A 26888-nucleotide genomic window follows, 5' to 3' on the forward strand; every position below is an offset into this window, starting at 1 on the left:
GGGCCCAGACCGCGCCCGGCTCCGGCCTCGGCCTCGGCCTCGGGGCGCCTGTGGGGCGGCCTGGGGTCAGACGCTCGGCGGCGCTCGGGCCTCGGTCGCCCGGCTGGCCCCTGCTCGCCGCGCTCCGGCTCGGGAGGCTCGAGCCCCGCGCGGCCCGGCGGAGCCCCTGCCGGCAGCCTCCCGCCCCGGGGCCTCGGGCGGCGCGTCGGGGTCGCGGACCCCAGCGCGGCCCGGCTTGACCGCGGGAAAGCGGGGCGCGGGGGCCTCGTCGGGGGGTGTCCGTGGGGCGCGGGGCCGGGCCCAGCACGCGGCGCCCGGGCCCACTCGGCAGGAAAAAGTTGTTCGGGAGCAGAGTGGGGGGCTGTGCAAGTTTCGGGGAACTTTTCCACTTGAAATTCTACAACCCTGCAGTGCCCCCTACAGAAAGCGGCAGCCGGGGAGGGCAGGCGCCCCCCACGACCCCGGACTGCCAGCGGCGGCGCGGCCCAGGCGGCCTGGAGCTCTAGCTGTTGCCTTTTTTTTTTTTTTTTTTTCCCCGTTTTTTTTCGGATACCCCTTTTTCCAGAATTGAAAAAAAAAAAAGGGGGGGGGGAGCGCGAGCCGCCGCCTGCAGTGAAGCGTGCTCGGCCTCCAGAGGCAGTCGTCTCCAACTTTTCCTCTCCCGCCCCAGCTCCGCGCGCGCCTCAAACTTCGCCTCTGCTGGGGCCCAAATTTGCCTGCCGCTCAACTCCACTCTAATGTGCGCGCCAAGGCCCCTGGCGGCGGTTTGCAGCCGGGGGGCCACGCTTCTGAGGCTCAGGCCTACCCGCTCGTGCGCTTCCCCGAGGCTGGGCCCAGTTTGGGAAGGGGAAAGCGGGCGCCCCGGGAGCACCCCGGGAGAGGGCGGAGCGCTCCCGCGCCCTGGGGCAGGGGGGCAGGGAGCTCCCGCGCCCGGAACGTTGCGAGCAAGCCTTGCGAACGTCGCAGGGGGGCACTCACGAGGGACGGACAGGAAGAGGGCCAGGGGGGACGCCAGAACCCGGGACCACAGCACGGAAACGGCCCGGGGCTGAGCTGCAGTCAGATCCGGGGATGGAGGGAGCCGGAGAAGAGGAGTGAGGAGGCCGGGGAGGCAGGCCCTGCTGCCCTCCTGGAGGCCGGCAGGCCGCTGTAGCAGTGGAGGAGCAGGCCGCCCAGAAAGGGAAGGGGTCAGGAGGTCGGGCCCGGGCCTTTAGCAGGCTCCCACAAGGCCCAGGAAGGGAGGGCCAGGCGCCCCTGGAGTTGAGGGCCCAGGCCTGTCCCGGGTTGTCCAGAGGAGGCCTGGGCCAGGCCTCTGGTGGGGAAACTGAGTCAGAGGCAGGCCTCAGGGCACGGCCTAGACGCGTGTGAGCCAAGTTAGGGGTAGGGGGCACAGACCCTTGGGGGTCTCAGAGACTAAAGGGGGGTAGGGGGCTTCAGGGCCTCCCAGTCCAGAGCCGGATTGGCGAGTTAGACGCTTGTAGATCCAAGGTTGGATTGGGGTGGGGTCTCTGGGACGTTGGCTAGCTAGGCAAGGATTGGGGGGATTTAAGTGCTTAGAGATCGAAGGCAGGCCTTGAGTAGGGGGAGTCAGACAATTGGAAAGCCTAGGTGGTTATTTGGGGAGGGGTCTCCGCGCCTTGGCGAGGCGCAAAGCTGCGCCTGTTTGGCTTGAGGCCTTGTCCAGAGAGGTTTCTGTGCAGGGTGGGCCGCCTGGGCCAGGCCAAGAGAAAGAAAGTGAATAAACCAGGACTATAAGTGGGCGGGGGGCCCCTGAGAGGGGGGTCACAAAGGGTGAGACATGGCCACCAGGCGTTTAACCGACGCTTTCTTGTTGTTGCGGAATAATTCCATCCAAAACCGGCAGCTGTTAGCCGAGCAAGTGAGTAGTCACACCACCTCCAGCCCTCTGCATTCACGTAGCATTGCTGCGGTGAGTCTCCCGGCGGCCTCTCCGACACACGCACCGTGTGCACTGCGGCTCTGCCTGTCTGTCTGTCTCTGTCTGTCTCTCTGTTTAAAAAAAGAAGTAAGAGTAATAAGACTAAGAGTGACCGGAAATGCAAGGTCCCCCGGCTAGGGTCCGGGGACGCCTATAACCCCGGCCGGGGAGAAAACAGTTTTAGGCCCCTGCTCCACCTCTGCCTTGCCCTCTCCTCCTCACTTCCGCAACCCTCCCCCCAGCCCACCCCCGCCGCGGTCGTCACTGCACGACTGGCCGCCTCCAATTTACATATGTTTTAACAGGAAGATTTGGGAAAATTGGGGCCTTTCTGAATGAAGCCTTTTTGTTTCGTTTCGTTTCAGCCCCCCTCCCCCCACCCCCATACGGGGCCTCACTTTGGTCCTAATGGCCGGGTTGCAGGCTCGCAGAACCCAAATCCTTGCAAATGAACGACACCCTCCCCCAAAATGAGGAAGCTGTGGGTTTTTCTGTGTGTGTGTGTGTGTTGTGTTTTGGTTTTGGTTTTGTTGTGTTTTTTTTTTCCCACCCGTTTTCTTTTAATGGCCTCACCGCCCTCGGTGTGGCCGCGTTCCCTATGAATAATTGCCTCACTGTTTTTCCTGGGGGCTCGTGTTTGTGAGACTGTAAGGTGCTAGGTCCTTCGTTTTCCATTTCCCACACAGGAAATTAAGCTTTTTCCTCCATTCGAACTTTTCAAAAAACAAACAAACAAACAAACATGGTGTGTGTGAAAATTAACCTTCAAAATAGCACAGGTTTTTTTATTTAATTAACGTGAACCTTTCTTTAGCCCAGTGGTAGAATCTGTTCTAGGGAGTGCCTGGGAAGATGACTGAGGTGGTTTTGTTTGTTTTTGATGAGGTCTGCTTTCCCTTTCTGAGCTTCAGTTTCTTGCTCTTTCTTGCTCTGATAGATAAGGGGACACGGGTATGGATGGTCTATGCAAGGCGATTAGCTTTGGAATACCTTAAATTGAAAAGTGAAGTTATGAAACTAGTTGGCATTGGGGGGGGGCTCCTTGCTGTAGACAGGCAGGAGACAGGCTTGATGGAGGAGAGAAATAAAGTCACCCCAAAACCAGACTCTCAGGGATTATACTTGAAATATACAGCTTTGGGGATCTCACACTTATTTCACCCCTTAGGGACCATATTGCTTTTTAATTTTTTTCCTTTATGACTTTACTGAATGCCTCAGAAAAATCATGTCATGTGTCTTGGTTATTGAAAGAGCATCCACAAAGACGGTTTTTCCTTTTTGTAAATCACAAGTAGCAAATGTCTTTGGCCGTATTGCTCCTATAGAAAAGCTATTTTAAGCCGTGTGAATAGTTTGAGAAATAAAATCGTGTAAAGTCAGGTCTAAAAGCATAGAAAACAGGGATGGAATGTGTTTAGATTTTTATTTACTTAAGAACTTGAAGGTTTTTTCTGCATTTGTTAACTAAAGAAATGGCATTATGCTGAAATAAGTGTAAATGGACACGGGCTAATTCCAGTGCTGATTTTGGAAAGAAGGTGCTGAAATAAGCCAAGAATTAGAGAGTAGAAACCAAATGAATAAAACTCCTCAATGGAACTTTAGTTTTTTCAAATAAGATGTAAAAATTTCATATTCCTTACATGGCTTGATTTTATGCTCCTGATGGGGGAAAAAACCCCACAGAACTAAAACTCGCGTTAATTTTTCTAAGTTACCGGTTTTAATTTATTGAAGAACGTTGTTTGCTTTTAAATTTTTAATCGTATAAGGTTCAAAACACCCTGAACCGTTGGGTAACATGAAACTTTTATTATTATTATTATTATTAATCATTAAGTCAGACAGTTTAAAAACCTGCTGTCTAAGCCGGGCAGCTTTTTAAAAGTGCATCTTTAAGTCAAACAGATTTTTTAAATGGTTTTCTAAGTTAGGCAATTAAAAAATATATGTATAAGCTAAGGCAGATAATTAAATATGGATAGCTGGAGTATACAATTTGGAAAAATAGATATGTCAACAAAAGGTACAGATATGTATAGCAAACTCAGACAATTTCTTGAAAATAGATTTCTGGATCAGACTAAATGTACACATCTAAGTCAGAACATTAAAAATATTTTCTATATATTTTACCATTTAAAATATTACATGCTTAGTCTATTTGAAATCTTTCTCATATTGTAGGCAGTCAGATCATGTAAAATATCCTTGTAGTCAATTCAGAGGATCTAAAAAATAGAATTTGCAATTAAACAAAAATGGTTAGCTTAAGTTAGAATTTAAAAAGAAAACATAGACTCATATTTTTAATTGTGTACATTAAAAAAACACAGGGCATGTCAGATTTTTCTGAAGCGTTTAGGGGCAAAGTATTACCTCTTCAGTTTGCTTACAATTGATTCAACAGAAACTATTCTGCACACACACAAAATCAAACATGGCAAAATGTTAACATGACGAAGTAGAGGGTATAATTCTTTCGACTTTTGGGGAAGTTGGAAAAGTGCTATAAACATTTTGAGGGGAAAGCCATGTCTAACACAGTTTTTTAAAACTTTATCAAATAACTTAAGCAGTGTTTTTCACTGCATGTTTAGCTCATAGAAATGTTAACACCCCATTTCTGAATTGCAAATTTCAAAACCATGTAGCAAATCAAAGAAAATCATAGCTGTTAAATTTGAACATGGATTGGGTTTTAGGTGATGTTAAGAAATTATTAATTAAACTAATTATAATTAATTTTGTTAATTTTATTAGAGATACCTACTGAGATGTTTAGTAGTAAAATGTTAAAATGCCACTTTTTTATATCCTTAACCCCCCATAAATGAAATAAATAAGGCAAAATATTACTGATTGTTAAGCCTATTGAGGAATATGTGGGGTGACATTATACCATTTTACATACTTTTCTGTATGTTTGAAAAATTATAAATAAAAACTTAAAAGATATACAGGTCATTAAAAACGTGAGTAAAATAAAAGGACACAATTTATAAATATGTAAAACTTAGGTAATTAAAAAGGAAGCAACTAAATGTTAGAGTTTAACTTAATTTAAAAAATCATAACCTGAAATTTCTAGTTCCTAGTTCGAAGAAAAAGCTGCAGATGTTGATTTCAGTGTGTGTTTGTTACCTCACACACAACCCAAAATAAATCGATAAATCACATTGAACTGATAGGTTGGAGGGGGTTGGGGTTTTTTTTTTTTTTCAAGTTTTAAATCTGAACATTCACATCCTTATTTAAGTAAAAAGCTGTGGAAATTGTCAAGTTGTATGCATGTGTGTATCTCACACACCTCAAAACAAAGTACACCTAAAGCAGTATCAGTCAAGAAACTTAAACACGCATTTTTTTTTTGCATCCTAGTTTGAGGGGGAAAAAAAACCAAGTTGGGTGGTGGTGACGGTGGGCTTGTGTGTACCGACATACATGCATACCAAAAGAGGTTTGTGCAGCGTTCAGACAAATATGTCACAGCTAAGCAGGAATTTAAGGAGGATGTACAGCGACAAAACAAAGTCCCCAGGGCCAGCAGAGACCTAAAGGTCCTTGACCCGACATCCCCTCTATGATAACCCCAATGCCTCCCTTCCTTGGCCACATTCTGTGATGGCTGTAGGAAATTCCAGCAGCCGGTCATTCCACCTCTTGTGCTACCGAAAAAAGTCTTTGCCCGTATGAACCCCAACTCTACCTTGTATCCTGTGGTCCTAGCTCTGGTTCTGGCCCTCGGGGTCTCTGACACGGGAAGCCTCTTCCTTCTGCATGATAACCCTGCAGCCTTTGCGTTGCCGAGAGCTTTTTCTAGCTCAGCAGTCCCGGCTCAGCCTGGTTAAGTTTCTTGCCTATGAATGAAACCTAGTGTTTCTGCATGCTTTTTCAAGTTTAGCACCCAGAGCTGAACAAAATTCTACTTAATTGTGTTTTTGCTTGTATTGGTACTAGTAAAACTAATTGTTAGAAACAGACTGGGGTTTGATTTTTAGACATGGAGCACAATGCAGTGGTTGCCATTTCTCATTCATTGTGTTTGGGCCTCAGTGTCGCATCCCCATCACTGTTGTGCCTCAGGGCAGGTGTGAAATAAAGGAAAGAGCGCTGGACTCGAAGTCTGGGAATTTAGGGTTACCTCTTTAGGGTTACGTCGCGCTCTGCGGCTGACCCAGAACGTGTCTGTAGGCAAGCTTTTTAAACCCTTCCAACATCTTTTGCCTTATTTATAAGTTGAGGGGTTTGAGTTAGGGGCTGTATGGATTCAACAGTGCTTTCTTGAATTCTCTTTCAATACACGGTTTCTTCTGACCCAGGCACACAGCCCTAGCTTTCATTTGAAAAGGAGTAGTCAACAACATCGCTGTGCCCCATTAGCCCAGTGTCACGCAGAAATCCTGGGAAGCAGCTTCAGTACTTTGCAGAAATAACTTTGACATTGTTTTGGCCAAGTGCAGGTTTTAAGGCACCACTTCATTCAAGCAGTTACAGGCGGCTTGACTTTATGGAGCTGAAATGAATTTACAAAGTAAAATAATCATTCCAAAAAACGTGTAAAGTCTTAAATGAATGAATGAAAAGTAGTTGTTGAGTTGCTGTTCCGATCTGATTAGGTGCTGTAGGACGTGTGTGATTGCCTTTGATCGGGAATGGATCTAATAGAGGAATTGGAGCTACTCGTTAGGGTTTACCGCCTGATCTATCCTCTGCTTGAAAATAATGCATAATCTATAAATGGAAGCTGGAGTTAATTGGTCTTAGATTAGTTTGAAATTAGCACATTATTTTTAATAAAACATTGTGTGCTTTAGGGGGAAAAAAGATAACTCAGGATTAACTAAGGTTGTAAGAAGTCTAAAGTCCTTCTTCAGTCTTGACTGTAATATTTGCCAAGATTTACCGAGCGCTTCCTGTGTGCCTGGCACTGGGCTGTGGGCATGTGGGCACTTTCCATGTGCAGCCTCATTTCATCCTCACAGAGCTGTCACCTAGGTGCTGTTGTTTTTCTGATGATACAGATGAGGGAACTAAGGTTTGCAGGAGTGTCACCCACCTGGCGAGTCAGGGTGCCGGGGTGGGGCCTTCGGCGACCCTGGCCCCAGAGCCCTGTGCTAACCCACTGGGCCACAGCAGTGCTGGCTGCCTTTCCAGGACTCGTGGTGCAGGTCCTGGAAACGGGAAGGACCCATTGTTTAAATCTTTTTTTTTTTTCTTTTTCTTACACTAGGCTAGCATCTTCTGTATCTCCGTTTACAACCATACAGAGTCCATTTTTACCAGCATATTGAAGGTTCTAGTCGACACCGAGTCTGTTGGAAAATTAATTCTCTGTCTTTAGAATCCAAGTATGAAATCATTGTATATTTCTCTTTAGATCCATTTGCTTTCCTGCCTCTAAAGATTCCCTTTGAGCAGTGAGGCTTACTTGAGAATAAGGGTACTCTGTTGGATAAAAGTAAAGCAAACTTTTATTTGGGCAGTAACAGAAATAAAGTAAATAGCACTATAGCATAGACCTGTGCTTCCAACTCAGTTTGCTCAACTTTCCCAGACTTCCTGAGTAAACACAGATGGGTTTCCACTTACTTTTCAGTTTTATGTAGAAAGTTCTTTAGACTATAAATTACACATGCTGCTTGGAGTTTTCAGTATTTGCTTGATTATATGCCATGGGCAGGTCAGAAACCTAGATTTAGACATTATAAAGATTTAGAAGGTGATGATGTGTAGCAGCGTATTTTCATTTGGCTGTATTTTGGTTTTTCCTGATGGTAATTCTAAATGTTTTAATTTGGGTCTTGACAGAATTTTCTGGTAATTTGGTGGCTGGGGGAGTTTTGAAGGCCTTCTATTTTTAAGTAGCAAAATGGGGCGGGCGGGGGTGACTCTTTGAAAAGATGACCTTCTGAATTTAATTCCCGATGTGGTATGGTAGTAGCTGCCTATGGCTAGTAATTCCCTGAATTGTTAATAAAATTAAAGATGCTGGTAGGTGGGGTGGAAGGAGGCCTGAACACCTGGCTCTGTCCTCATCTCAGCCATTAAGCTCTGGGACTTTGGCGAAATGGATTTATACATTTTTGAAGCTTAGTTTTCTTATTTGCAACAAAGTCTTATCTAGCCTGTGATTCTGATTTCACCTCTTATCAACTAATAATTGTAGAAACCAAAAGATCAGGGTGTGTGCTTGGTTAATAATCTAAGAGGATAGGCTGTCCTGTAGCAGAGATCTTAACCGAGGTTTGCAGTAATACTTTGTTCAAAGATTCGATGCCAAGGAGCTGCTGCAGAACAGGCAGATGGACAGACTGAGATACTGAAGTTAGGGGTTTGCCCTGTGCCTTGTTTTATTAATAAAAACATTTCAGTGCTTTCTTGATGAAAATGTTAAAGCTTTTAAAAAATACAAACATTTTCTTTTTTTCTTTTTAAAGTAAAAGGTAATTAAATCAGATTTCCATTTGACACTATCTTCTCTATTAAAATCTTCTAGTACTACTATTATGGCAGGGTGTGTATATAAATATAGTTCTCTTTGCTCTCATAGCAAATTGTAGGAGGAATGAAGAGGACTTTCAGCTTTCTCTAATGTCAGCTAATTGAATTTTTACATGGAGGAATATTGCTTGATTACACTTTTTATTACTGTCATTGTTTAATAATATTTTGGCCCTGATAGACCAGTTTCATTTGCACTATTAATTTTTAAATAAGGAAGTTATGTTTTTTAATTTTCTAAGTTTACTGCTAAGCATAAAAAAAACCACACAGTTGATTATTGAAATTTACCACTAATTATTTCACTGATCAATACTGCAGAAAAGAAAAAAAGACCGAGTTGTTTAGATTATCCATCATTAGTAAATATCTGTTCAGAAGATAGAGTACCATGTTGATCTGAAAAAGGACCTTTAGTTTTAAATTGAAACTTAATCCTCTGGCTGCCGGTGCTTCTTCCGTCCTACCCCCCTTAAAAAATAAATCTCTCCTTATCTTTTTGTTTTGTTTTGTTTACTTGCTTTTCTAATAGCTTTATAAATAACTATGTGCTTTCTAGACTAATAATAATATATGGCAAGCAAATGGGAAGAGTTTTTCTTTTCTTTTACCACCTGTGTCTCTCTCCGGGGAAGAATGGTTTCTCGGCTTGCTTATTACCACGGATAAAGCCCTGTCTGCGGGATTGAATTTGTAGAGACCTTACATATGTGGTCACTGAAATATTATCTGAATACAGCCGTGGACGATTTTTGTGGGTTGTTCATTTTCTAATTTTGCTGCATTTGTAGGGCTGATTTACATGCTAAAATATGCACTTACTTGACATGGTAAAACTGCATTTTAGCTTTGCTTTCTTATTTTATCTTCCTAAGGGAAATTTAGAATATTATGTGTGATATTTTATATTTATAAAACAGATTGGCATTATATTTTAGTGAAATTAAAGCAAGTGTGTTTTATTTGCTTTATTGTATTTTAATTTTTACAACTATTTATTGTTTCCTATCTCCTTTGCCGAAACAACAATCACAGTAAATTAAAAAAAATATGTATATTGATGTAGCTTTTTTAAAAAAAAGGAACAATCAAAAGGGGGAGATTTTTTAAATGCCTGGGTTAGTGGCTCTTTATTTTTAGTTAACTTTTGAGTTGCTTAAGATCAAAGTGTTTTCTCAACTGACCATACCTTACCTGTCTGTCCCCCTCCTTCTTTTCTCTTTGCTATCCCTAACTGGATGGGACTGATGGGAAAAACATATCTCTTCAGGAGCTGGATGAGGTATTGTGTTTTGAATATTTTTGTATGTTAGTTAATAAAATTATGTCTGTTTTTTTCTGAAGTCTTTGGTCATATACAGAATGCTAAGAGAGCTTATATATATTTTAACGTTTATTTTGATTACTTAAAATTGTTGTGCTTAACAATTTAATCCTCAGAATTTATTTAATAATGCTTTCACACCAGGTAAATTGGTGGTTTAGAGAAGGGTTTAAGGAACTATTATTTACTGCTCTTAGAAGTGTCTCAACTTTGGCAACAGTAAAGGTTGAGCCTTTTTTGAACTTCCAAAAAACCGGATTGTCTTTAGGATTATGTGTGTAACTCATGTGGAGTGCAGAAGGACATGATGTCTGGGGAGGGACCGAAGGAAGGAGGGCTCAGACCCCGTGGACCTGCTGAGGAGGCTTCACAGCCCCTGTGTTTGGGGTGAAACCAGTGACCCAACGTGTGTGCTCCCTGAACTTGGCATTGCAGGGTCCGCTTTCTGCCACCTTCCCAGCAGCACACTTTTGGCCTTTTCCTGAATTACTAACAGTTCACCTGGAAGATGGAGAGGGTGCTTATTCATAGCACTTTAATCTAGAAGCTCGAATGAAAGGGTCGAGGAAAAAGGAGATTGAACTGTGGCTGTCCATTTTGTGTCTCCATTACTCGTTTCAGCGGCGAAGGGGTAAAAATATTTTTCCTGAGGGTAGACCTTTTAAAAAGAGTAATGGGGGGGGACGGTCGGTTTTGTTTGTTTTAATTTAGAAGTCTGACCAGTGAGCTGGGATTAGGGTGACTGTCTTCAAAACTGGTGGGGCTCCTAACTAGAAGATTAAGATCTACCCGTAAGCTCTAAAATCTTTTTTTAACTAGTTGATAATAGCAACAGACAGGGAACAACCTGAATATCCTTCATCGAGAACTGGTTAAATAAATGAGATAGATAGCATCTTGATTCTCCATCCCTCTTAAAGAGCGCAGCCCGTCCCTGAGGGCCGCAGCTGACTGAGCTCCCAGACCCATCGCTACGTGCGAAGGAGTCTGGTGTCAGATGGCGTGCACGATGTGATTCCCGCTCTCTCTGTTCTTGATTTTGAGAAGAAGAACTTACACTGACGCTTGTGTATACTTAGAAGATTTCTGAAGAGACACAATGAACAGTTCACAGTGGACACCTTCCAGGAAAAGTCTGGGATGGAGGAGAAACTTCCTTTCTATTGCTTGCCCTTTTCTTAGGTTGGATATCTATTTTTAAAACACGTGCATGTATTACTTTTGTCATTAAAAAACAATTAGGATTTTAAAAACAGTTACCCTTAAGCAGGTAGCTCATTGAGCCAGGTACTGTGGCCTCCCTGCCAGCACCTGGCCTGGGCCTGGGCCCCGGGCCCAGGAGAGAGAAGAAGTCACTGCAGCGCACACACAGTGAAGTGAAGCATCTCTGGGGCGAGGCGGGCAGGATGCCCATGGGTTTGCTGCCCAGACTCGAACGGCATTAAAGCCTGGGGCCTTCAAGAGGAGGCCTTGTAGAATAGATGTTCCCCTTTCCTGAACAGTTTGGAGATGTGGGGCTTGTGGCCCCCAAAAGGAAGTGTGCCATGGGGGACAAATAACAACAGAACAACGTAGGTTGAAGAAGCATTGACCACTTTACACACGAGGGGCATATCTAAAGTCATGTTACTTAGGGGTCTGCCCTCTGAGCCAATTTCCAGTCTTTCCTACTTCCACTGTAAGAACTAACAGTTTTCTTCTTAGCTTCTGGGTGTTTAAAGGGGCTCTCCACATTCTGTCACCAGAGACCCTGCTTGGAGAGCCCCTTTGCCACACACAGCTCACATGCTGTTGGAATTCTCCGGACTCAAAGTCCAGTCTCCGTTCTGGGTACACATGGCCACCTCATCCTCTTGAGCACTTTAGTTGGTCCTTCATGTCCTTTGTCCAGAACCATTATATCTTTTATGAAGTGTAGCTTCCAGAATTGTATTTTATTTACTCAGCTAATTATAATTGTATATTTATTACTATTAAGTCCCCAGGTGCTGAGTTAGGAGCTGGGGATGTTTGGGAATGGTGTCCAGAGCCTTGCTTCACCAGAGCTGCAGTGGGGCTTTGAATCAGTGCCTTCTGGGGATAATGAGAGTGACCTCCCAGTTCTGGGCATGAGGTAGATGGAAGCCCACCCCTTTGTAGTTGAGGCCTGAGCAGACTTTCCTGACTGCATCCCTTGGGTCTCCCAGAGTAAAGCCATCTCAAATGGTGGCATCCTGCAGTGGGTCCACATTAGATCGTCATTCTCCTGCTTAAATCAGTTTGGAAATCTGCACCCTGGGGATACCGCTCTTCTTCCTTCTCCAGAAGTACCAAGTGAGGTATCCCTAAGGAGGAAGCCCACCCACCATTTACTCTCTTACCCAGAGAAGATCTGGCCCTCTCCTTTGCTCCCTGCTCTAATCTACTTCCCCTCCAATAACAAAGTCATCTCCCAAGCTGTTGGGTTTTAAAATTCATAATAGGACATAATAAAACATTACAAGAAGTAAATGTCAAGTTCTCAAACCACATAGCCTGGGCAGGGTGGAGTGATACAGTGGGGACACGGAGGCCACAGGCTGGGCCCACGGGTCACTTGCTGAGAAAGTCTCTCTCATGGGGGAGCCGGTGGCGGGGGGGAGGAGGCAGAGGCTCAGCGTCCGTATTTGTACCAGGGGGGGAGTCCCCTCCAAAGACTTGTTGGGGTACAGAGATCAATTCAGTGGAAGGGTAGCACCGACAACGCAGGCCACCGTTGCTCCCTACTGATTTTTTTTTTAAGGAGAAGAAAGGAAAATCAGTGAAACTAGCAGCATTTATATCTGGATGGTATGATTCTCTGAGTTTTTATTTCTATATTTTTTGTACATTTAAAAAAAGTGTGTATTTTGAACATTTATTGTTTCATAACCAGAAAAAGTAATCACTATTTTAAAACTACCACAGATTTTTTAAAGCACACGGGAGTGCTGACATCCCTTGATTCTCTTTTATCCATGTGCTTATTCACTCTCCCTCAAAAATTTGAGATTTCTTAAGCCTAATTGTCTATCAGCAAAGTCCTCGAGCCGTCTGAGCCCCCCGAGTTATGCCTGTGGCCTGACTTCATCATATGCGCTCCTAGATCGTCTCACCTGGAAGCGAGAGTGGCCAGGCTGTAATTTTCAGCGTCCCTTCTAGACTTTCTAAATGTTCATTGCCACAAACAACCCAGAATTGTCAGTATTGTTTCTTGTTACCAATGCATTATGACTGAACTTAGTTTATTATTTTTTTTGTAGGTGGGGGGTGGGAGGGGAGTGTGTCTGACTATGCTAATCTCAACAGAGGCTTTGCCGTGTCCTTAATCTTACCGTACACTAAATCAGCCTTCTCGTAAAGGCGGGGTTTTTTAAGAGTAGAGAGGCTCTGTATTTGGAGCAGCCAGATTTATAAGAGTATGTGTGTATGCGCGTTCCTTCCATAGATCAAGAACTTGTCCATACTGTCTGGTGCTCTTTAAAGGGACAAATGTCAACATCTAAAGTGGATCAAGGGCAAAAGATAACTTTAGTGAGACTAGGCCTTTTGGGTGTGCTATTTTGAGCTTCTTTTGGAATTTTCCTGTGTTGGCAACCCTAGGTTAGGGTCGCACACCCCCACAGTTCTAGGAGGACAGAGCCACAAATCAGAGACCAGAATTCTGAAATTCTTAATTCTCGTAAGTACAGTTTTTACTAAAAAATTTTTTTTATTTAGGAAATAGGGGAAGGTATTTTACTTCGGAAACACAAGTTCATTTAAGAAAAGCTTTAAAGACCAGTATCCTATATTCAGAGAAGGGACTAAGTTGAAATTCAGCAAGGATGAGTAAAGAGAATTAAAAATCTGGCAATTTTTTAAAGCCTGTATTAGCTAGAATGGCAGCTTGAAAACTGATATGTCGTGGGTCTTAAAAAAATAAGAAAACATATTTTCAAATGTGAAGTGAGGTTTCTGAAACTGAAAGGGTGATTGTTTTGCATTTAAAATATATTTTTTAATGTTCATATTTGTTCCTGTTTCAAATAATTGACATTTCTCTTCGATTATGTTTACTCTTCTCAAAAGAACATGGTTTTTTAAATTTTAAAATCATACTGATAAAATAAATGATACATTTCATCTGAGTACTGCTGCATTTCTTTTTCATGATGAGCTATGGCTATACTCTGTGTTATAAAGGGGACAGATTTTCCCACACTTCAAGTTGGCAAAACCCTGGTGCAGTGTAGGGGATGCTAGGGCCAGCTTGGTGTGTTGGCATCTGTCCCCTTCGGGTAAGGGTCTCTTCGTTAGCAGGCTTCCTTAGAACATTTAAAGAGACTGTGTTTACCCCAGTCTTACTTTACATGCACTGGGGTGGGGGAACACAACTCTCTTAAAAGAGGTGAATCCACTTCAACTGACTTTTCTCATTGGACAATTTCTCATTTGTTTCAGATAAAGTGATACTAATTACTATCCAGATAAATTTAGATAAATACCATCTCTGTATCTTTTCTAGTTTAATATATTTGTAAAAACAGTACAAAATAAGAGCATGAGTTTAAAAGCCATAAATAAAACAAATTATTACTCTATTGAAAATGATACAATAATAAAATATAGTGCATTAGATAATAAGCCGGTATCGTGGAAGTAGTGTGGCTCATGAAGAGGTACCTTAGCAATTTTGGGTTTTGCTTTGTATAAAGAGCTGGAGGTTTAGGCTCAAGTTCTGCTCCAGTGGGCGCACAGCTCTGTGTCCAGCACCTGCTGTGTGTGTGGTTGGTCCCTTGGTCACTGTGCCCTGCACAAGGTTGCGTACCTTTTGGTGACTTTGGAGCAGGAGGTTGAGGAATAAGCAGCTCTGCTTCTCGCTGTCTGTTCCTGCTCTTTCTAGGGTGAGGTCTGACCCTCGTGGCCACACCCTCGGAGGGTCAGTGAGGGAGGCCACTTTCTGTTGACGCATGTGCGCTCCCTGGGAGCCTGACCTGTGGTCCCGGGTCCCACTGGTGGGGACTGGGGCTGAGGACTCTGTTTCCTGGTGGTGTTTCAATCTGAAGGCTTGTTGTCCTGATTTGTTTTCTTAGCAAATTGCAGTTATATTTCACGGGCCTGCCAAAGTGATGGGCAGCTTATGGAGTAGATGGGGCTTCTGGAGTCAGCCGACCAGGTTTTAATCTGTCCCATCATAGCTTTGTGACCTTGGGCAAGCTACTTAACTTTTCTGAGTTTCAATTTCCTCATTTATAGATTGGAATAATAGTTCCTAGCTCATCTAATTTCTGTGAGGACTAAAACAATAAAAAGAATATAAGATCCCTATTAGGGAACTCTTAAAAACAAACAGCGTGGCCGTGGTTGAGGATTACTGCTTCATGGACTCAGAGCCCCAGATCATGCAGGTTGGATGACACACCATTTGTTTACGACCTGAGATGACACTGTGGTCCTGTAGGGTCCACGTGGCGGCAGAATGCTGGTGACTTAATCACGACTCACAGACGCTCTGGGAGCAGTTATGAGGATTCTGGTCCCTTCGGTGTGGTCATTGCACGTGGTGTGATCCGTGAACACACAGAATGCCCCAAGCCCATGGGGGCAAAACTGGGCGAGGGGGGTGGCGGGGGGCAGGGAGCAGATGCAAGACTCCAGTTTGCCTGTGGGAATTTTGCTATAAACTGTTCAGGATTTAGGGCTTATTACTTGAAGAATTTTTTTAATGTAGGTTGTTCCTTATGTTCTGTTTTTTTTCCCTTTATCTGTGGATTTTTAAATTTTGCCTTGTTCCTTTATTAGAAAAGCAAACAAGTATTTGCTGAATGAATGAAAAAATAAATTTAGATAAATGCAAGGAAGGGGGAAGAAAAGCAATATAAATTCTTCACCCAGTTCTGCTGTATGATTTAGAAAATTTACAAAGTATTACCTGCACAAGACTTTCATATACTGTTTTGCATTATTTTTTGATCATCATCTGGGTCTTTGGAAACTGGCAATTATAAATTCTGAGCTCCGGAGGGTACCTCAAGATTCTTTAAACCTGTTCACTGCCTCTAGGCAAGAGAACAGCTTAACCAGGCCAGACCTATGATCGCCCTCCCCATCTTCAAGGCTTTCTGAGGCAGTGTCTTACACAGGGAAAATCAGCGGGAGCTCTCGGTATCATTTCAAAATAAGTGAAAACGTTGCCTGTGGACATTGAGCTGAAGAAAGGAAGCGGCAGTCAGGATTGCATTGAGGTTTTTCAGGATTGCTTTTGCCAAATGGTGGGTAATTTGCTAATCGTTTTAGGCAGTTCTTTCACACATTTTAACACACGGTTAATGATCTTGTGACCAAGATAACTGGATCAGCCCCATTTCCAAAATAAGCTAAATGTGTGTAAGTGAACCTTGCTCCTATTGAACATTTTGTGTGAGTTCCATTTGTAGCCTAGTATTTTTTTTAAACTTGAATCTGATCGCATTAACTTTTAAGGTTCATGCCATCTTGTCATACGTAGTAGTACTAGTACTAAGAGGTCTTTCTGTTAAGGATCTTTTGTTGATTTTCTTTATTACATTTCTATAGCCAGATCAAGTCAAATTCATGTTCACAAGTATGTCCAAGAAAATTAAGAACTGGTGCATGAAAAGATAGGAAAACAGTCCCAAATGCTAGCAGTATCAGAGCAAGCTTATGATCAGGCAAGTGCACTTACTCCTACATTTTTTTTTGCCTTCTTAGGGAGCGACATTTAAGAGGGTGTAAGAATATGCTTGTCAAAGTGGAATCTGAGTAATTTGTTTTAATGTCCCTTTATTTCCCTGTAGCTTGCTGATGACCGTATGGCTCTGGTGTCAGGCATTAGCTTAGATCCAGAAGCAGCAGTTGGTGTCACAAAACGGTCACCTCCTAGATGGGTGGATGGAGTGGATGAAGTAAGTTGAATGTTAGTTTCATACTTCTTATTTCTTTAAGTGATTATGATGCCGATATTTGTTAAGATATCTGCCATAAAAACTGATTTGGCTACACTTGGATGCATGTCCCTGGAAATCTTTTGCTTTAGGTTTATTCCAGTTCACACACCACAAGAAAGGGTGTGTGTGTCAGTGATCTTGGTGTTAGGAGCAACTACCTGGATTATAGAGAGAAGTTGAAATGCTGTATAACGAGGAGTGGTATTTGGATTAAAAGTTGCTCACGCATCAGTGAGCCTACAAGTTGGCTGAAGCCTGAACTCTGTACTCAAGTGTAGCTAATTGTCTAGGAGGCAGACAGATGCCTGGCAGGCATCAGTGGAGTCCTGGTGATTTCATTTGTTTAGATACAGTATGATGTTGGCCGGATTAAACAGAAGATGAAGGAATTAGCCAGCCTTCATGACCAGCATTTAAACAGACCCACCCTGGATGACAGCAGTGAGCAAGAGCATGCCATTGAAATAACCACCCAAGAGATCACTCAGGTGAGGATGGAAATGGGTCCCCAGGTGGGCACGGGCATTTCCCAGCCTTCTCATGACCCTCTCGAAAGCCATAACGTGCTACAGACTCTAAATCAGATCGCACTTCCCAACCCCAAGTTCACAAAGGGACGTGAGGCCCTAAGCTCCCCCAAGAAGCAGCATGTGTCTTAGTGAATGGGGACTGTTTTCTCTGTTGCTGATAGATACCACCATGGACTGATTTTAAAATGTGTAACTTTTATTGTATACTAGTGCTTACAAATTATTCATATTATTCATGTTAAAAAATGGTCCTCATAATTGGAAAAGATTGGGAGCTGTTGCCCTAGACTTGAGTATATTAGTATCCTCGAGGAACTTAGTATCCTGGAAAAATGCCTTGTAAAATGTTCAATTTGAGTAATTTTTAAATAATAATGACTAGTGTGTGAACTTTAGTGTTTTACATTTTTTTGTTTGTTTGTTTATGTCTCCTGGTTCTGATCACCAGTAGAGGGGCCAGGTGCTGTGGGAAAGCCCTGGGTGTTGGAATGTTCGAATCCTGGATCTTAGCAGGGTAACAACACCGTGGTTCTCTTCGAATCCCTCAGACTCTGGTGTTCTCATCTATAAAATGGGAACAGTAATACTAATACCTGCCCCAAGGTGGTGATAGGGATTAAATGAGACGATCACAACAACAGAGCAACACGTGATGACGGAGCCTAAGAACGTGTGCCCTGCGCCCCGCCTCTGTTCACATCTGGTTCAGTCTTTCTGCGGGTGTAAAGGAGGCCTCTGATGACTTTGATCTGGTCCCCTTGCCCGACGCCCGACTGTGTGCACAGAGCAGTTGATGTCTCTGGGACCCGTGAGTGCGGAGGGGCTAGCACTCGGGGCTCCCTCCCGGCCTGCTGTGAGCCGTGGGCTTGTTCTCCCAGCTCTTCCACAGGTGCCAGCGAGCGGTGCAGGCTCTGCCCAGCCGGGCCCGCAGGGCCTGCTCCGAGCAGGAGGAGCGGCTCCTTCGCAACGTGGTGGCCTCCCTGGCCCAGGCTCTGCAGGAGCTGTCCACCGGCTTCAGGCGCGCGCAGTCGGGCTACCTCAAACGTGAGTGTCACCGGGCTGCTTTAAGGGATTTTGAGTCCTCAGAGTTCCAGCACTAGGACCACGGACCACTTTTTGTTTCCATCCTTCTTTTTTGCTGCTAGATCTCCGTTTCCTCCTCTCCCCTCCATCGTTACCCCTTGGGCACATTCGCGCATCTTCTAGAGCAGACGGAAGCCCTGCCCCCACGTGAAAGGCTGCCCAGGCCGAGGCCAGGAACGGGCTGTGGGAGTAGCTCACAGGCAGCAAAGCACAGCTTACTCTGTGTCCAGCTTAAAGCCCATTTATACAACCTGTGGCTTTCCAGATGCTGGGTCGGGGGGAGCTGCTAACAAGTAGGTGAAATAAGTTGTAATCACAGGAAAGCTTTATATTTGCATAACAACTGAAGTATTTGAGTGCCTGAAAACCTTTTCTGGGAGTAGTTGAACCACTGGCTGCTTGCTGGTTGGCCCTAGTGACCCACTCAGCCGATCTTTTCTTCCAGACAGTGGGAAGTCCGGTTTTGGCCACATCCGCATTCGAATCACCTCATAAGCTGGGTTTTCCTTTCTTGCCATTGTAATCAGTAATATCCCCACATACTCAAAAAAAAAAAAAAAAGTAGTTCCCCCTCCCTCTGACAACTGGCATATTTGTATTTTAATTTCATTACTTCTAAAATTTGATTAGGGCCGTTTGGAATTGTTACTAGAGATGCTTCTAGAGAGAAATACTGATTTTTTTAAAAAATGTTTTGTAACAGCAGTTAGATTAAATATTTCTGCCTCACTTAGAGATTCTCAGATGGTTTTAAGTGTCATTTTGTCACTCACTTGGCAGCAAGTGAATTGTACACATTTATAGTGTGATTTTTGTCTTGAATAACCCCCAGTGCTTGCATATTGTTATCTGTTTATAACCCTTTATTCTCCCCCCACCGCTGTTGGAGATAGGCTTCTTTTAAAGCTGAGAGTATCTCCATTTTGACTGTTGAGTTTTACTCTAGATTTCCCCTTTTTAATGGTGGAACGGTAACCAGGATGGTTTACATATTCGAGTAAAGTGAATTCCTGTCTATGACAGGCATGAAGAATCGGGAGGAAAGAGCCCAGCATTTTTTTGATACATCAGTACTGCTAATGGATGATGGAGACGATAATACTCTTTACGATCGGGTACGTGAGGGGCTGCAAGACTGACTGCTGTGCGTTTGCGCTCCGTTCTGTTCCTTCTCTCCATAGACCTGTAACTTCTGTGCAATGCCAGTGGGTCAGCGCGGCTTGACTTGTACATCCATCAAGTAGTTTTTGCAGCAGGTGGAAGAACAGTCATGGGGGCCATACTGTTTCTTCCTTTCTGTAGGCTGCGAGGAGGCCTTGTCATCTGCCTTCCAGAACCTTCGGGAAAGCAGTCTGCACACCGCACGTTGGGAAGAACCCAGAGAAGCGCAGGGTTATTTCCGGTGGTTTTGCTGCTCAGCCCTGTGTAGCTGCAGACAGGGGTTCTCTTTGTGTCCCCTGCTTTGGCCCCTAGTGCTTTAGATCCTGCTTATTTTAGGAATTTGGATCTTTCCTGTGAGGGAAAAATAAGTGCTTATGTGTTGTGTTTATGTGCTTTATAGAAGTATTTTCAGAATTCATTCTTTAAATGACATCTGCAATGGTACACCATACCTTTCTGGTGGGGGGAGAAGAGAATCTAACATACAAATCCTGTACTTTTTGTTTTGCTAGGGTTTTACAGATGACCAGTTGGTGCTGGTGGAGCAGAACACACTGATGGTGGAGGAGAGGGAGCGGGAGATTCGCCAGATCGTGCAGTCCATTTCAGACCTGAATGAAATATTTAGGGATTTAGGAGCGATGATTGTGGAGCAGGTACGTGGTTTACCTTCCTCATCATCGAGTTTCCTGCCATGACATCTGGCCCTTCTGGAGACTGTTGATTCGGCATTTGTGTCGGGAAACAAAATTTGACCCTACTCCCCCCATGTACGTCTGTATATATGTGTGTGTGCTTATACCCTTACATAGATACGTGTGTGCACGTTATATGCGTATACTAATGTCATTCCCTATAAAATTACTGATAACCTTTTATTTTTTTAAGTAAAAAATAAATATCAGTGGAAGGTCTCGTATTCTCTGCCCATACTCCAAGGACGCTCGTGGGACCACCCTACTTTGGGGGTCTGGTGGGTTCTGTCCCCACTCAGCAATGATTCTGGCAGTAGATAAGGTTTCCCTTCTAATTTTGGCAGGTTATTGTGTAAGGGCAACTGGAACCACTAGCTTTCAAGTAGAATTAAATTGTTTGTTCACTGTTACAATCTGATTAGGGTATTTTATTATCTTGCCAGCAGGGATTTGGGTCCTGATCCCCCTGCAACCAGCTGCACAATGGAGTGTTGAGGCCATGGAAGATCTAGTTACAGTAATTACTCCTGCGGTTCCCAAGGAACTGCTCTTGCTATCTCCTCTGATACAGCATGTTCCATTAAGAGCCCTGTTCCTCCACATAGCCTGGTGTTTCCTTCTTTCTGTTTGAACCGACAGATTAAACAATTAAAAACAAAATTCTCCTTGAGGCAAACGTGTAATTTTACATGGTGGATTGGAGCTCACCGTCTCTGCTCTGACCCATGGAAACCCGTGTTGACGTTTACAGACGTGATAGTCAATTTCCAGGCCTAATCATAACTGGGTCTAGCTTAACCAGCGTTCTCTGCTTACTTGAATCCAAGTATTTAAGCAGCACATGAACACAGAAGTCAGCCCTTCGCCTCTCAGAGCCTATTTCCACTGAACCGTATATTGCTTAAAACCCCAGTAAGTCTGAGTATGGCATATCTTAGAGTGGCTAAATCCAAAAAAGAAACCTCAATTTGTCAGTATTTCTTTCTCATGAGTTAGACTTTATTGTAACTTACACAGCACTCTGCCATTGAGTGCCTAATATTGCTTGATGATGGATTCCAGAGCTTTCCGTGTGTACCTTTCCAGCAGCGGATAAGTAAAACAGATAATCCTGTGGATAATGATGTCTGCAGTTCCATGTTCCCAGTTGCGGTTGTTGGTCGTCTGTAACTGTCATTTCTTACTCAGGGTACAGTCCTTGATAGAATTGACTATAATGTTGAGCAGTCCTGTATCAAGACCGAAGATGGCCTGAAACAGCTTCACAAGGTAACGTCGTATGTTTCCGCAGCTGAGAGTTTGAGGAGCTGCTCTCAGATGCCCAGGACTCAGAGGAGGGGCTTTCGGTGGCCAGGCGTGCAGGAGCGTCGTGTCAGTGTGGTTGGCGCCAGCCACGGGGGGCCTTGTCACCCTACTGCAGGGAGTGACTCCAGGGGCGCTTGGATTTGAAATTGCTGAGAAGTCCCTTCTGTGACAGGAAATTATAAAGGAATTGGGCACTTCTTCCTTTCATAAATTATTTTCATTCTTTGAATCTTCCTGTTGTAGGAAATCAAGGGAATGGGTGTTCGCTAGATGTGTGTTGAACATTCTGTCTACTTGTTGTTGCGCTGACTCAGGTCTCTTGCTGTGACACATTTCTGATGAATTGCTGGTGGAGGATCCTTTTGGAGCAGATAAAAATCTCATTTTCCCTTTTAATTACTGCAGTATATCTGTGTGCTACCTTGAGAAAAGAATGGTTTGTTGAAGTGAGAGTAGCTCTCTTGCTCTTCGCTAATAAGGTAGCTATTTCCGGAATATCTTTCGTGATACTTGTTGAAAATAACCGGAAAGCGTCTTAGAAATCTTGTCATCAGTGATGAGAAACATACATATGCTGCCGAGTGGATCTCGCATATAATTGGGTGCATGTTTTCTTTAAAAGGAATGCTAATACTTCACAAATAAAATAAATTCTATCCATTTCCTTGTAGCTTTGAGACCCTGTGATATTTGTAGCCGTATAATGAGCGTTTTTCCAGTCCACGAATGGACTGCTCTGTCGCTGTTCTGGAGCCAGTTGCTCTCTGTGGCAGGGGCGGCCCCGTCTGACAATGATGTCAGGTTTACAGAAAGGGAGACCTACCGAGGTCCGACCAGGAACCCTTCACTCTCCCTTCTGTGTGCTCGCTGCCGCACAGGGCGTGGACGAGACTCCAACACATGGTAGAAGGAAAAGGCCTGCCTCGGGTAGGCAGAGGGCTTATTGAGCATTTAGAGTCATTTTGCTGCCAAGCCTGTGTATGAAAAGAGTGGTAACTAACTTGAGTTTCCCACTCTGTAATACCCAGTTCCTGATATGCTGTTGAATTATGCATTGGTTTTGAAGTTTCTTAAATAAAAACTAGCGAAACATGTTTTGTAATAAAGCACAGATAAAGGGCAGAGCTTTCTCTACGGGAGTGTACAAATCTAGTGGGAACTAGAAATTTTGTTTTAGGTTCTACTTTATAAATCATCTTGAGAGGCTTTAAAGTATATCGTTTAGTATTGGCTTCCCTGGTGTTCTGGGTTCCTTATTAGAAAAATAAGCATGCTCCGTCTTATCTCTCAAGTCACCTTGCTGTCAGTGGCGTGGCTGGCCGTTTCCTTGGCAGTCACCTCATCCGAGGAAGATTGAGCCTTGGGAGCGACTTCCCACGGGCCGGACTCTCAAGACGGGTTAGCCTGTCCGTCCTGATGTTTCCTCCTGGTTGATGAGTGGCTCCCAGTGGGTGTGTAGGCTCACTTAGGAAACAAAACTACCAATCAGAAGGTTGGTGGGGACCACGGAAGTAAAACGGAAGAGATTGGATATTCTTAGACGTTTCCATCAAGCTGTGCCCTTTGTGTCCTTCCCTGTGAAAGCACCACCTGGGGAAGGACGGGGCGTGCTATCCCTGGACGTGGTGAGCGACACCCTCAAGACTCCCTCCTTGTCCACTCTCCTGTCTCTGGTCAGTCTCCGGGAACCCAGGTGGGGCATTTTGCGTCTGTGCACAGCAGGGGTGTGACTGAGGGCGTGCCCCCGTCCCCCAGCCTCGCTGGGGCCTCCAGGCTGATGTTTGCAGGTGAGGAGTGCAGTGGGTGCTGAGCTCTGGAAGCTCCTGTCTGTCGTGGCAGCAGAAGCACAGCGAGAGATGATCTCAGGGAGGTTCTTTCTGCACTTGAGACCCGTGGGGCACGCTTTCCCATTCCTGTGTCAGAGGAGGAGTGTGTTCTTGTTCCCAACATCAGGGGAGGCAGAAAATACCACTCCGGGGGGCCGTCAGTTACCTACACTCTGGCAGGGGTAACCTTAGCCCGATGTTTGAGGTCATCGTGAAGGAGGTGTGCGTTCATCCGAACAACTGTGTCCAGAAATGGGAGGCTCTCCTTGAAAGAGTGGTTCATCACAGTCAGTGGAAGGAGGAGGAGAAGCAGGTCCACCTGGTGCTGAGGCAGAGGCTCGGACTCCTCCCAGCCTTTGTCTTAGTGGTGGGTCCGGGCCCTGCGCCGCTGTGCGTCCAGGGTAACTAGGTCACGAGGTAGCTCCAGCATCGTGGAGGTCGTCCACTCACGATGATTCAATTTGCTTGAATTGGTGGAAGGGATTATGATGATGTGATGTGGCCTGTAGCAGAGAGACCGGTCGTGCACGTAGAACTGCAGGCCCAGGACTGGAAACAAGCGAGGCTTGGTTTTGGATTTTTGGGAAAATGACGGCCTTTTTCCCCTCTCTCTGTAGGCAGAGCAGTATCAAAAGAAGAATCGGAAGATGCTTGTGATTTTAATATTATTTGTCATCATCATTGTCCTCATTGTTGTCCTCATCGGCGTGAAGTCTCGCTAAGCGTCTGTGCGGCTGCGTGTGCCGCCCGCGTGGACTCCCGGGCGCCAGGGGCTCGGCTGCCGTGCGGGCACAGCAGAGGCGCGGGCTGTGGACCGAGGACCGCGTGGGGGCAGCGAGCGCTGGCCTGGACTCCTCGTCGCAGTCGTGCTCAAGCAGAGGGAATGGGCTTCTGGTTTCCCTTCATTGTCAAGAATTTAAGGACCTTTGATACCGCTGCAGAACAGAGATTGAGCTGTGTCATCAGTTATAATATCTATTTTTTTTAGAAGAGAAAATGAGTTGAATGTTTACAGGCACCCCACAAGCTGGTCGATACTGTACATGCATATGCTGTTTTTTTAGCTTCATGTCGGAGCGGCATGTTAAAATAATTTTTGGAAAAAGTTTTTAAAAACCATCTGGTTTTTAAGAAATTTGGTACCAAAAAATTTGTGAGTAGAGGCAAAAATGCCTCTTCATCTTTCTCTGTATATTTTCCAGTTGAAAACAAACTGAGAAGTCCTTTAAGAATTTATAATTCGTTCCCCATTAACTTAATTTAGCTTTTCCATCACTGTTAATGATCAGAGTAGCAAAGTGTGAAAAATAAGAAACCATCATTGATGTTAATTAACACATTTAGATGGGCCAGTTAAAACAGCTTCATAAGTTTAAATTAATTGTAAATGGACTATTCCTCATCTAGAATCTGTGCCCTGCATTTTCTACTGTAAACCAAAAGGGGTTACTAACAAAACTGCCTAAATTTAAAAGTTGGTGATTTGAACCGACCTCACATGAAAACATGCAAATGGAAGATGGGCAGTGTCATGAAAGTCACCAGAATCAGCCAGTGTGTCCCTGTACTCGTCCCCAGCCGTCCTTGCTCAATCCATTACTTATATACTAACCACATAATGGCCTGTTCAAACCAGACACCATTTAATGAACTGTGAATTTACACACAGGCCATTCTAAATGGGTCACCCCATTTAGGATTAGTGGATCTCAAATTATTAACCAAACATCACTCCATTTCAAAGTAAAATATTCCACCAGTGGTATGATTTATCGGCTCTTCCACTGCTGCTTAACATGCCCAGAAAGTAGGCATGTTCCCGCAGATTGTGAAAATCTGGATTAGGAAATCCCTCATTTCTGTGAACATGAATCAGATCGCCAACGCAGGACTTTGCCGTTTACTTACCTATTATCAATATGGTGCTCGAATATATTCCTGGAACTGTAGAATAATGTGGAAAGTGATGGTAACTTTGAAAGCTGAAGTTCATGTTTTATTGGGTCTTGAGACACTAGTATCTTTTTAATGGTCTTTGTATAATTTTCAATGGCTTTTCCATTGTTTTTTACCTCTCCTAAAAAGTTTGAGAAGAGCATGACTTCATTAAATGTGCTGTTTTATTTGGATCAGTCACATAAAATGTCTCTTTAGAATTGACTTGAAAGTTGTTTCCAGAAACTTAAACTCAAGTCCAGAGGTTCAAGTCGTCCAAACAGATCATGGTCTTAAAACCCATGCCCCAGCCTTCCCTTCCCAAGTCGTTTGTGACTCCAGGCGGCCACTGGTTTTCTTATTACTGATGTGGCTATAGAATGATCTAGAGGTGCCCCTGGCATTTCAGGAAATCGCATGGTATTCCCTGACAAACAGTTATTTATTAGGAAAAAAGGTCGGCCAATTCGAATCCACCACCTCCTTGATCACCCCTGAAATGTGGGGCTTCTGCATTCTTCTTGCGAATAGCTCTAGGCCTTCTCTACTCACAGCAGATTTGAATCCAGTGGCAGAGTCGACGTGTTCCCCTAGACCAACTGCTCCCAGGAGCTGGGCTGTGGGGGTCCGAGCTCTTCCCTCCCTGACGGTCTACAGTGGCAGAACTGGGTCCCTGGTGAAGCTTTTCAAGTGCTCAGTCTTACCCTTTAAGGAAAGTGACCCTTTAAGAAAGGATCACCAAAAAAAAAAAAAAAAAAAAGGAAGGGATCACCATTTATTTATATTTATTTTCAGTTAATAGGGGTGATTGGGGTTGGTTTTTGCTCCCCACCCCCTAACCCCATTTGGGTAAAATAGTAGATCTAAATAGACGTGAAGGCTCTCGAGCGGTCTGAAGCTGGCATGGTGCCAGTGGAAGCCCCAGCCGTCTGCTGCCACGACCTTGTCCCACAGTGGGAAGCGGCCCCAGAGCCTGGGCGCCAACTTGCCCGCCTCCTGCAAACACTGTATTTTTCTTTTGAGCCTTTATCAGGGAAGGATCAGCAGCCTTGGGGGAAGTAAGAGAAAAGTGGTAATGGAGTCCTGGTACATCAGGGCTCCTTTTCCTGCGGACAGCCATTGCCGTCCCTCTCGGCCAGGCTCTGGGGGCAGTGCTCGCCAGCCCGGTCTCTCCCCTCACCTGGGATGTGAGCAGAGAAGAGGGCCGGCAGCGAAAGCTGCTTCTGGGCATCCCCGGGCTCAGCCACTGGACACCCGCCCCCTTCAGCGTGTCCTCGGCGGGCTCCTTGGATGGGACTGGAGAGCAGAGAAGTCCGTGTTTACCGTCAGGTCGCCAAAGCTCCTGATCTTTCCCGAGATTGTAACTGAAATCTACTGTCTCTCGTTGTATTAATTTGGGGGGGGGGGGCTGCTGGCTTCGCCATGGGCGTGAAGCAGTGTATGACTCTAATTTAACGGATTTACCGCTTTCTCTGCTAATTGAGAGAGCATTATTTATTTGTTTTGACACAAGTGTTTTCAGTGTTTTATCCTAGCTAATGGCTTCTTAAAGGTAATAAAACCCTTCCAACCTAATTGGTCAGATAAGACTTTTTTTCTTGTGTGCTTAAATAAAGCAATTAGTGAAGCGCTTCTA

At 44.6% G+C, this 26888-nt stretch overlaps 1 protein-coding gene across 5 annotated transcripts; it reads left to right on the forward strand.

The window, feature by feature from the left end:
* The first annotated feature begins 1038 nt into the window (after positions 1-1038).
* Positions 1039-26888, forward strand: STX16 (syntaxin 16). Of its 5 annotated transcripts, none has more exons than XM_044918591.1 (9): positions 1039-1930; positions 9717-9728; positions 16568-16675; positions 17065-17205; positions 18126-18291; positions 19354-19445; positions 20004-20147; positions 21375-21455; positions 23935-26888. In XM_044918591.1, exons 1-9 carry the CDS (start codon positions 1799-1801, stop codon positions 24037-24039), a joined length of 981 nt encoding a protein of 326 aa, XP_044774526.1. In that variant the 5' UTR covers positions 1039-1798; the 3' UTR covers positions 24040-26888. The 5 variants fall into 5 exon arrangements, with proteins under 5 accessions (XP_044774526.1, XP_021533559.1, XP_021533558.1 ...); XM_021677884.2 differs by having other exon boundaries at positions 1039-1879; XM_021677883.2 differs by lacking the exon at positions 9717-9728.

This window comes from Neomonachus schauinslandi, chromosome 10, assembly GCF_002201575.2.
Source record: "Neomonachus schauinslandi chromosome 10, ASM220157v2, whole genome shotgun sequence".
Lineage (NCBI taxonomy): Eukaryota > Metazoa > Chordata > Mammalia > Carnivora > Phocidae > Neomonachus > Neomonachus schauinslandi.